Genomic DNA, 12,027 nt, shown 5'->3' with positions numbered 1-12,027 from the left:
TCTGTTGTTTGTCATTTTTGATTAATTGGGATGAAATTGAAATGAAACAATTGCTCCAATGAAGTATAGTATGTTCTTACACACTGGATTAGGATCACTTTAAACACAAAAAAATACCATGGAGACTTGCAATGATGAATATTCCACAGCTGATTTTAGAGGCTTTTTATATTGTAATTAAGTCCTTCATTTCTCTCTCTGGGAGACACGGCCTTTCTGTGTGCAGAACTTTCTATAGGCTTCAATTTCATAGAATCATAGAATGGCCTGGATTGAAAAGGACCACAATGATCATCTAGTTTCAGTCCTCCTGCTATGTGCAACCACTAGACCAGGCTGCCCAGAGCCACATCCAGCCTTGAATGCCTCCAGGTAGTAAAACAAACAGAAAACAGAACAGAGTTCTGTGAAAGAGGATTTTTTTTTTTTTTTTCTTATTTCCAGAAACTAAGAGTGAAGTCCATCAGGAAATGAGACTTCTGATATGCTTTGCCTGCACATCTTGTACAGAATCTTCATTTCAGCAGATTCTGAGAATACCCAAACAGTATGGGCTTTGAATTTAATAACTGTTACTTGCTCATCTTTTTAAATGTAGTTTTCTAGTGACTTCCAGGTCCCCCTCTGTATCCACCTCTTTCTGTCAAAATATTTCCTAATGGCAGACATTTGCTATAGTACATACTCAGAACCTGTTTTTTCCTAAACCATCACAGGGCTGGATAAAATGCCTGTTGAAGAGCAGTTGGCTTGACAACCTCATCTTGGCTCATATAGGCCTGCTGTTGTTTCTTACTGTCTTCTAAATATTTACAAATAGGCTGGTTCAAACTGGCAGATGAGAAAAAAATGCAACTAGAATCTGGTTCATTAATGAAGAAATTAATGAATCCTTTCAATAAGAGAAGCCTTGAACTGATCACTTTTCAAGCTGTTAGGTTTCTAAGCGATTTTCAGCTAAAATATTTTGGAAGGTTTTGTGAAGAGGATAAATGTGACCCTCCAGAATGTGGTGGTGCAGCCCAATCGAAGGGAAATGGGTGCTGCCTCCAAGCAATGTGTAGAACACAAACATAATTCTGCTCAATACAGAAAGTTGGTGGAACTTCAGTCATTTGGTCCCACGTGCAATCTCATTTACAGTATGCACTTAACCATTTCATGTGAGAGTGTGGGTTGTAGGCATCCACTCCTTTGTGTTTCTGTCCCCGAGACCATAGCTTTTTTATAAACAACAGGATAATTATTTATCCTTTCTATTTAGAAATTGAGGTATACAATAGGGTATGGGGTTGCTCTACAGAAGTGGCTTGAATATGCCAGAAGAGATCATTATCTATCTGATGTAGAAGATAAGGGGAGGAATCCCATCAATCCCCAAATGAAAACGAGGTCTTGATAAGTTTGATTGGAGATGAATTCTCATTCACTTTAAATTTTGGAAAGAAAAGTCTGGTCTTTCTGGGAACACTAATTTAAAGGCTACAACAAATAGGAATTCTGTAAGAGCATATTGTAAAAGCTAGATTTGTTGCAACTAAGGCATTTAAATTAATGGTCTGTAAGGTCTGAATTGCAAAAACAAACGCAATTCTACTTTCTCATGCTTTTTGTTGGAACGTGGGAATCTGTGGGCTATACATAAGCTTATTTTACATAATTTAAAATATCTTTTACAAAACAATCCATTTAATCATGTCACTGTGTGTTTTCTCTTTCAGGCTTGCCCCCTGTACCTTCTACATCAAGAATGGGATTTTCAGAACTTTCCATCAGGGAGCGTATGAGAGAGAAACTCAGAGCAGCCAGGGTGTGTCCTTCAGAAGTTCTCTTTGGTTGGCTTTCTTCTTCGAAGTACCAACAGCTTCAGTTTGCTTTCCTAGTGTTACGTGTGACTGATTGGATTATCTGCTTTTCTATTTCTAAGGCTGAATTAATATTTGATTGATTCTTTGATTTGAGTTATTTTTCCAGTGACTTTTTTATGCTGTGGTGGTGTTGTTTTTTTTTTTCTTCTGAGGTTTATATTTCAGTTGTGCTTCTATTATAAAAGTTATTCTTTGTAATAATTAAAATTATGAAATTGTTACAAGATTCTTGTATATTTGCATCAAAAACATTGTTACGCTCTTTTGAAATGAGTGGATCTGCTTGCAAGTTTACCCTGCAGCTTAATAAGGAGTATCAACATCTAGGTCTAAAAAGCACTTAAGCTGATTATTATAGTTAAAAGATTCAGTCCCTAATGCAAGCATGCATGAGATGTTGAGTTCCTGGGAATTACTGTAACTTTGGTGTTATTACATTTTTATATTACCACTAAGCTTTTTTTTTTTTTTTTTTTATTTGCTCAGTCAAAAGCAGAAGCTTCTTTATCTCAGGAAGACCTGGGTCCACGGCCAAGGCATTTAAAAAGCATCAGACAAAGGAAAGCAGAACTCAGATTGGATAAAGGGGTAAGTGCTCTAGGACTCAACTACAGAATATCAGTTTCATTCATTTTGTGACTAAAATTATATTGTTTGCTTTTGTTAAAAGGAACCTCTCCAATTACTGCTTTTAATGTTTAATGATAATCATTTTTCTTTAATTACAGTATAGGTATCCTGTTAAACTTGTCATTTATAGGTTCATTACTTCTGTTGTTTAAGATACCTTGAAGTATTTAAGTTACTGTTACAGAAAGGGGCACTCTATTATAGATCTATTATACATAAATTTGCGTAGTACAGTCACTAAATGTTGTAACCACTAAACATTAGCCTTGTCATTGCACTGTATTTGCATTTCCTTGTCGCTATTTTCTGTATATATATTTTTAGTGTAAGCATATTCTTTGTTAGAAAAGTAATTCTGTGTTAACCAACTAACAAAGTTTATGCTTGTAAGACTGGCACAGATATTCTTTGTTACTTTTGGAGCAGCTATCATTAAACATAGGATATCATTAATGTGTATAAAGTAACAAAACTTTTTTTTTTTTTTTATTAAAACATATTAAAGGAGAGCAATAGAAACATAACATTTAGTGGGGTATGTGGCCCCGTGTTTGTGAAACTAATGCATCAGACTGGTTTGATGGCAGTGGCTGCAATTCTTAGTGAGCTCTCAAGGTGTTCATCAGAAATTTTTGTTGAAATTTTACTCTTCTTGTGCTTCATCCTTGACAATAATTGTCCACAAGTATAAATACTGCCAAAAAACAGTGGTGTGACTGAGGTGTAACTGTGAAGTGAGGGATGTTTGTCTCTGATGGGAGAGGTCTTGTAAAAGTCTGCTAAAGACACATGATCAAATTTTAGATTGCAACTCCATACATTCCATATGAAAATTCACAAGTAATGTATTTATGCTGATTGAAAATGAAGTTGCAAATAAACCTGAATAATGGATGATTATTTTTTTTGCAGTCTTGAAACCTGTTCACAAATTTCTTTATCAAACCAGAAAGCGTGGCTGCATATTTTTTGCTGTTCATAGGACTGTGTTTAGCAAGTGTAACAAAATCCATAACATCATTTGCCATCAGCTGAGTTAGCACTGCACTGTACCTTCCCTGTGTCCTGGTTTCAGCCCACATGGGGTTCCTAGTGCACCAGTGTTTCCTTGGTGCTGAGTGATGGTTGTGCCTGGCCACTCAGCAGCACAGAACCGCCTCCATGATGGCACGTGGGGCAGGGAAAGGACAGGCTGTGTTGTGAGCTGTGCTGGGCCACACGTGGGCTGTGAGTTGGGCATGCCTGGATTGAAGCTTCAGAAAGGTGGGAGAGGACAACTGTGCTATTTCCTTTCTTGAGAAGGCAGGGGAATGTCATCCACAGGGTTTCAGAGTAGCCTACAATAATTTTTTGAGAGGGGGAAAAAAAAAAAAAGTTTGTATTCAGGCACCCAAGCAATGGAGAGTGCTTTTTTTTTTTTTTTTTTTTTTTTTTTTTTTTTTTTTTTTTTTATTGAGTGCAAATACATTATTCCTTATTGCAACAGAGACAGTAGATGTAGCTGGTCTTTGGCTCATTGATTCTCTCTGTGGGCAGTGTTGTTGGGCAACAGCACCATTGCCTCAGCTTCCAGGATTGTGCTCTGTCAGCCTTTCCTTTCTCCAGTCCCCGGGATGGGCAGATTTCTTGTTACTCTCCCTCAGGGGGTAACATCTAATCAAATCAGTATTCAGCTGTAGTTTATTTTCTTGCTTTTTTGATGAACCATTGTGTTAAAACTTATTTATTTTTTTGGTTCAGGCTGGTGATAAACTTGGAGAGATGCAAAGGGATGAATCTCTCTTGTCATCAAAAATGAAGTTTTCTGATTCTGTGAAAGAACTCAAGCAGAAGTCACAGGTAAGTACCAATTCTTTCATTTCAATAACTGACATTCATTTTATTTAAGCGTTATATGGCTTTGTGATTCTCTTTGAGTAAGCAAGCAGAACTTGGCCTTGAGCAGAGAAAAGAAGTTTGTGAAATTTAAAAATTCTCCAACAGTATATGCCTACAATTGGAGTATGAGATGGAAACCAAACATAAGTATGACACGGGGTTATTTAATTTCATAAAATGAAGTATATCCATCTGTACACAGTTTGTGGAACTTGGATGAAAATGCTCCTTCTTTTAAAATCCTCTCAATTTAATGCACCAACTCTTAGTTAAAGGAACAGAAATGTTCATAGTCAAAAAATGTTCATGTTAATTCTTCTATTGGAGCTTTCATCCTAACGCTCAAAGCTGCTCCAATCTTGCACAGGCAAAATACAATTATAAATTTATCCTTAAGTGATTCATCTGCATTTTTATTATCCATCATTGTATAATGATGTCTGTATTATAGCCAGAATTTAAAACGTTGTTTCTCTCATTGATAGTGTATCATTTAAAAATGTTTCAATCATTTAGAGCATTTGTGTGGGGTCTCTTCCAGAGCAAATAGCTCTCCAGTAATAAGTGTTTATACTTGCCATTGCTGCTAATATTAATGGAAAGATAGTTTTGCTTGCCTTAAGTTTCTTTAAAAACATTTTTATATGACTTTTTTTTTTTTCTTTTCACAGGCCCAGAATGATTATCCTTCTGCTGAAGAAGCATATAATTTCTTTACCTTAAGTTTTGACCCTGAACCAGAGGGTATAAAGGCGGGAGCACGGAAAAGGAGTGAATTAAATGAAGAAGAGGCTGAAGAATATGTAGAAACCAATGAGGAAGAACAAGAGGAGGATGAAATGGTGTGAGCTATAGAATAAATGTTCATAATTTTAATCAGACTTGAATTAATTTTAATTATCTGATACAAAACGGCAGCTTTTGTTTCCTTAAACGTTCTGAAAGTATACTTTGTAAAATTCTCTACTTTAAGAAATAGGTGAGCTAATGGTAATGTTTGCACCTGAATGTAGGATGAAGATGCACTCCTAGTTAAAGATACTGATCTGTTCATTATGGGACAGACAGATGAAGATTTTCTAGTAATGAAGCCTGCTGATTGTGAAAGATACTCTGAACAGCTGCAAAAAGAAAAAGAATTTTTGTTCGTTCCCAGCATGCAAACAGGTATGAAGATGGTGCATTCAATTTTCTTCCTGGACTTTGCATAGCATTGCACTCTTTGATCTACTGAAAAACTGTGTATCTGACTGGCAGCAGGGAGAGATTTAAGGGCTGTGTTTGACACTGATCATCCAGGTAAGTCTCTGTCTGAAAAGATCTGACCAAATGGGCTAACAGTGATATGCAAACCTTCACAGATCGCTACGTGCTTTGCTGGCACATTGGTTGTTCTGGAGTATAACATAGTGCCTTTTGTGGTAAGTGGAAGGTGGCTGGCCCCTTTTTCACTGGGCTTTAGCTATTATGTTATTTAGCATATACAGCAGGTTACAGTGTATGGTACTAAAAGTGATTCATGTGCTGCATAATATATGGTATTTACTTGAACACATCTGTAATTTTTTCCATATGACAAGCTTGCCAAAAGTCGTTTAATGATTCTGTGATTCTATGTATGTAACGTTAGGATTTCTGTGATGTATCACTTGCTATTTAATGTTTGAAGTGAACGAAACAGAAATGAGTTTTGTAATGATAGATAACTAAAATGATACCAGGACAACTTGGAACGAAATACCAAAATTTTGACATTTGGTTCCTCTCCTTTTTCATGTCTGGCATCTGAGTTCTGACTGCTTCCAGTGTGTTCTGCTGGGTTCTGATGTAGGGGATTGCTGTACTTACTGTATTTGTTGGTATAATTACTCACTTCTTGGATGCAGGCAGAGAGTGCTCTTTAAAAAAGTACTAAGCCCATACATACATACCAGTGAAGTTGTGCTGCAAATGGTGTTTAAAGAATCCTGCCTGCTGTTACTGGTTAACATGAGTTTTTATGCATGTTCTGGGTTTTGTACAAGAGTAGACTGAACCAAACTAGCAATAGTAGTTAAGGCTTTACTTTATCTGAGAGTGGCTTCAAAATGTTTGTGTAATCAATTGTTACTGCTAGAAAGGTTTTACAGGGGTAGAAAAGAAACTATTAAAACGAAACTCCACTGATTTATTGAAAGAATATTTAAAGCAAATGTTTAATTACCTGTTTGGAGGATCTGTGGTACTTTTATGATAGAATTAACCTGTGGATCTGTCCTGATAAAGAAAATGACCTATTTCTGTTATATACTTTTTTTTAAATTTAACTTAGAAATATACAGCTGGCAGCATGCTTAATATGGAGTACCATTTATTTAAAGAATGCACAGCATAAGCTGTTACAGAATAAGCAAACTAGAATGGCAATTTTAAGATATTTTACATGCTTTTATGTATAATTTCTTATTAGTGCCTACTTCTCAGAAGATGCCTGAAAACGTGCAGCCTAGGTACATTGAGGATGAGGGTCTTTATGCAGAAGAAAGACCCTTTGTATCACCATCTAATCAAAATATTTTAGAAAACAGAATTCTAAGACAGGAGCAAGTAAGTCATCATTGTATTCTTACCTGTCTTCAGACTTTTTATTTATCAGTATTTGATTTTGCTATTGTATAAGCCATCAGTAAGTAGAAGATCGTGGTAATCTGGTTCTAAAGCTTATCTTTAGTCAGAAACAGTTCATAGTCACCTTTTCTTTCATAGTTGTTTTTTACAAGTCATTTAGATATGGAAGAAACAATATATTTTATCTTCGCTTGTAGGGGAAAGAGTGGTTTGGTGATGATGGCAGAATCTTAGCATTGCCTAATCCAATTAGACAGTCTTCCACTAGGCCTCCAGTCTTCTCATTGGAAGAAGGCATTGCACCAGAACTTGAAACAATCTATAGAAAGGTAGGTGTTTTTAATTTGTTATTATTGGGAGCCTGAACTATTTTACAGTTTAAGTCTTGGGACTTGTAAATCCATTTATTTATTTACTTACTTTCAGGCAATAAAAACAACAGCTGCCAATCAGTATCTCGTTGGACCTGGAGATTTTCAGGGGCCCTTTCAGTTGGATATTGATATTTCTGGACTAATATTCACACATCATCCCTGTTTTAGCCGTGAACATGTGTTAGCAGCTAAACTGGCTCAGCTATATGATCAGTATTTAGCCAGAAAACAGAAGAATCTTACTGAACTTCTCACGGACAAGGTATTTTTTGGAGACCTCGTTGTGGCCTTCTAGTACTTGAAGGGAGTGTATAAACAGGAGGGGGAATGACTGTTTCAATGGGTGGATAGTGATAGGACAAGGGGGAATGGTTCTAAACTGAGACAAGGGGAGGTTTAGGATAGACATTAGGTCCTTTTGGTCCTCATTTTAGAATCGGTTACTCTTTGCTTCAAAATCTGTTTTGAAATCTTTTTCTTCAAATGCCAATGGGATTCATTTGTAGTATGCATGTCAATGTATGTCAATATTCATTTGTAGTATGTATGCCAGTGTACATTTTCAGTGATATGCTCACTTGTCCTTATTTGTACGATCTCTCTGGTTTATTCAGTTTGTTCAAACAGACTGTTCCTTGATTGTAATTTCATTGCTCCTACTCTGGTTGTATTTACTTTCGTTTCCAGCAGATCTGCTAGCCATTCTGGTTTTACATTCAGTATTATCAACGCTCAGAGAAACTACAGCAATGTGATAACTATCATTTTATTTCCTATCACACCACTCTTTCTTATATTTATCTCCTGTAGTCAGTTTTCTGTGTTCTTTTGTCTTCACAACCGTGTATAATTTTTGGACAGCTGCTTTAGGAGAATGCATCTTGTATTTACTTACTTCATGAGGAGATCTCATCACTGTTTATAAATATCAAAAGTGTGGAAGACAAATGGATGGGGCCAGGCTCTTTTTAGTGTTCAGCAGTGACAGGGGTAACAAGCAGTAACTGGAACACAGAGATATGAGGAATAAATTGTTTACTGCAAAGATGACAGAACATTGGAACAGGCTGTCTAGAGAGAGTGTGGAGTCTCCTTCTCTGGAGATATTCAGGATATGCCTGGACCCCTTCCTGGGTAATCTACTGTGCTTTAGCAGAGGGGTTGGACTTGATGATCTACAGAGATCCCTTCCACCCCCTGTAATTCTGTGATGCATATCTTCTAATGGTAATTGAAGGTGCGGCCCCTTGTAATCAAAACATGGTTTCAGAAGTGTATTTGAACCCGTGCTGTTGTTCCCAGGCCTGTCTCATCTTCAAACCTTCTGGTCTTTCAGTTGTAAAATGCAGTATGTTACACTTAAATTTTTTTGTGCTGTTGCCCAGCTTCTGTAACTCACTCATCATGTCCTCTCATTTTTCTTGTTTCTTCACTTCCTGGGCTTACCTCTAGTGTACATTTTTATCCCAAAGAGCTCTTTGTTTTGTTGTGGGTTGTTTGTTGTTTTTTTTCTGGGCTCATCTTTTATTTATTTTTTTCTTCTCTTTGCTGAGCTCTCAGCATCTGTCTTGCCCCCTTGTCTAGGTCTGACACAGTGGTCCAAGTCAGATGTCCCTTGTGTCTAGGGATCCAAATTAGAATTTCACCTTAAAAAATCAGCACCTCACAGACGTGGCAAAACCATAATCTTCTAATTAAAGAAGCAAGACAATTCAGAGGTGTATTGTACTGTATGCCTCATAAATGTCACACTATCTGTTAATCCTTTTCCTTGTTCATTTAAGCTACGTGCTTTGAGGAATGCTGTGCAGTGTAGTGCTGACAGTGCTGGTGCTTCTGGTCCTACAGCACAACAGAGCATACCTGAATACAAAATTGAAATCAGGTAGGTATGGATTTGTTAACTCAATGCTTTTAAAAACTGTATTCCTTTCCTGTTCTGTGATGGATCAGAATATAATTTATACTGAACTTTTACAGTCTTGGAAATGGTTCTAGAAGAATTTTGAAGGCATAAGAAATTTTACCAATAAGCTGAGTGAAAAAACATGAAGAAAATACAGCGTGGGTAGAAATCTTATATTCAAAAGTAGTCTAACTTGATTATCTCTTATTGGTTACTTAGAAATTACTGATATTCTTTGCACAATTAAAGTTCAGTTAAAATAAGGTCAGCTGACGCATGGAAGCTGACACAATACTGCAAGTGATGAGCAGATGTTTGAACAGACAAAAAAGCTTGGTTTTTTTCCAGCTCCCTTGTTCTCATTACACGAGGCACTTGGCATCAAAACTGTTCTCTTGATTCTTGATTCACTGTACATTTTTAGGTGTGTTGGTCACTTTTATTTTTTTTGCCAGTGGGTTAATATAAAATGGTAGAGTTTTCTTTTATGATATTACAGTTATTGTTCTTGGACAGCAACTGGATAGCAAAAGTATCTTCCAGTTTTTGGCTTGGTAGTGAAAGTTAGTATTTATTTTGGTAGCTAGTGAGCCGTAAGTATAAGCAGCATGATAAAAACTAAATTATTTTGGAAATCTAAGCTGAACAGCCTTTTTACTAGTACGTAGGTTGCTCTGGAAGTAATGCTTCCTATTTATTTCCTTGGAACCTAAAACATATAAAGAACACAATAGCACTCAAAGAGAAAATTCTCAGCTACAAAATACTACTTTTCAACATTTGTATGGATGAGCTGGTCAAGGTGCTCTTCATCTTGTGAAGAGGTGTGACAGCTGTGCGTGGCTATCTGGAATGCAGCTTGTCTTTCATGTTGCTGTCACCACTGCTGAAACACACCACCCACTGCCACACTGTGCTCACTGTTTGGTCTCCATAAACGTTCAGCACGTGTCAGTGAGTGTCGACAGGTTTGTTTGTCCATGGAGGAACTGAGTTCTGAGAGCCTTTGCTTCATCTGCACTTCCATGTCAGCTGCCCTTTTGTTAAACTGCCCCTCTGCTGCCATCTGTCTCGCAGCAACAACATGGAGCATTGGTGGGAAGGGTCAACTTCTGCTGCCATACCACCCCACATCCACCTCTGACACCATGGGCCAACACAGTAAATTAGGGGGCATTACTTTTGGAATCTGAAAGTTTATCAAAGTGTGAAACTGGGCAATAACAATTTTAAAAAAATAAAAAAAAAAATATCAAGTCTAAAATGTTATAGTGGATCACATAAGTAAAGTTTATAATATAATTTGAATTAAAATCCACATTCTTTTTTGAATCACAATCCTGCTACGAGTCTTGGAACCTTCACCAGCTTATACTTACACATCCACAGTACCCTTAGTTTGGTAGTTGCTTCTTCATATTTTCATCCTTTATGCATGCTGACTTGCCATATATTGTTATCTGTGCAGGACATACTGGAGTATATTTATACTATATTGTTCATACTGAAGGACAAAGTCTTCCATCAGAAAAAAAAAAATTATTAGTATTTCAACACATCTGATAGGAGCAAAAGGTATGCAGTTACCATGCAATACCTTAGAGACAGGAGCTCTCACCAGGGAAAGCAGATGAGAAATAAGAGGGTTCACTATGAAAGGGTGGCTCTTGTATTCTGGCACTATCCCTGAGCCTTGCTTGGTTGTTAATTCCAATTAGAGAATTCCTTCTGCATATCTTAAGACTTCTCTAGGTCTTGTGTGCTTGCTTTAGCTTAGTGTCACACTGTTATCAATCAGGAGAAATTTGACTGAGATCAGTGAGATCAGTGTTGTGGAAGTAATGTGAGATGAGCTTGGCTGGGGCTACTCTTGGGCTTTTGTATCTGTAATTCTTCTTGGCAGCAGCTCTGTTGGAAGCTGTTACACGTGAGGCTCAGATAGGCTCAGGATTGTTACTGTCCTGCTTTTTCACCTAACTGGGACCACATATGTGGGTAAAAGCATCTGGTCTGCTTTGTCTCGGTTTTAAGATTTCATTTCCCTGAAGATCAGTGTGGAGTGCTCGTGAAAAACTGCAGATGTGAAGAGAGTATAGCATGGAAAATAATCTTTATAATACTTCCTCCACCCTCTAATAACGTAATTGCTGTGTTCTCTTCACTGTCTAAACATCAGAGCTGTCGTTTTCTGTTGATTTGAGCAAGGAGTGTCATCTAAGTGCAGAAAAGCTTTGCAAATGAGCAATTTCAGCCCTTCTATTTCCATTTGCTGAAGAGGAAATCATTATATGCTTCAGATTGAAGGTTTCCTGCTCTTCTGGCTGATGTATTTCAGAAGAGGGGATTCTCTACTGAAAGGTCCTGCTTCCACGTAGAATAAATTACATAGGCATAATTACTGACCGCTGTGTTCCTGCTGTCTTTAAGCGTCTTCTTGTCTTCTGACTTCATCTTGTAGAACAGAAAAGAAAGGGATTTCAAGCTACGTGGATAAGTAATAACTGCTAGCTAGCGAAATGGAGCAGTTGCTCATCTTATTTTCCAAAAAGTCTGTATTTTAACTTCTGTTTATTTTTTTTGCTATCTCTGCTTGTGCTTTTAAATAACGTATTACGTGTTACTTCTCTGAGCTTAACTCAGGCTCCCTTTCTTCCATGCTCTCCAAGTATTACAAGTAATGTTTTAGTTGACATCTTATTTTCTTTCTTTTACCCCACATGACTGGTACTGGGCATGTTTAGCTATCAGGGTAGTACTGGAAAAA

At 37.1% G+C, this 12,027-nt stretch overlaps 1 protein-coding gene across 3 annotated transcripts in view; it reads left to right on the top strand.

Annotated features, from left to right (window-relative positions):
* Nucleotides 1-12,027, top strand: part of CC2D2A (coiled-coil and C2 domain containing 2A) — a 47,261-nt gene that overhangs the window by 5,262 nt on the left and 29,972 nt on the right. For all 3 annotated transcript variants that reach the window (XM_085223447.1, XM_085223445.1, XM_085223446.1), the window contains 9 exons: nucleotides 1,722-1,810; nucleotides 2,355-2,456; nucleotides 4,239-4,337; nucleotides 5,048-5,218; nucleotides 5,390-5,543; nucleotides 6,826-6,962; nucleotides 7,181-7,312; nucleotides 7,410-7,619; nucleotides 9,142-9,242. In XM_085223447.1, the coding sequence (XP_085079573.1) occupies nucleotides 1,722-1,810; nucleotides 2,355-2,456; nucleotides 4,239-4,337; nucleotides 5,048-5,218; nucleotides 5,390-5,543; nucleotides 6,826-6,962; nucleotides 7,181-7,312; nucleotides 7,410-7,619; nucleotides 9,142-9,242 (1,195 nt within the window). The remainder of the gene's footprint in view (nucleotides 1-1,721; nucleotides 1,811-2,354; nucleotides 2,457-4,238; nucleotides 4,338-5,047; nucleotides 5,219-5,389; nucleotides 5,544-6,825; nucleotides 6,963-7,180; nucleotides 7,313-7,409; nucleotides 7,620-9,141; nucleotides 9,243-12,027) is intronic.

Source organism: Meleagris gallopavo, chromosome 4, assembly GCF_905368555.1.
Source record: "Meleagris gallopavo chromosome 4, MGAL_WU_HG_1.1, whole genome shotgun sequence".
NCBI classification, from domain to species: Eukaryota; Metazoa; Chordata; class Aves; order Galliformes; family Phasianidae; genus Meleagris; species Meleagris gallopavo.
The sequence above is the reverse complement of the archived record's forward strand: the minus strand, read 5'-3'. Positions and strand labels throughout refer to the sequence as shown.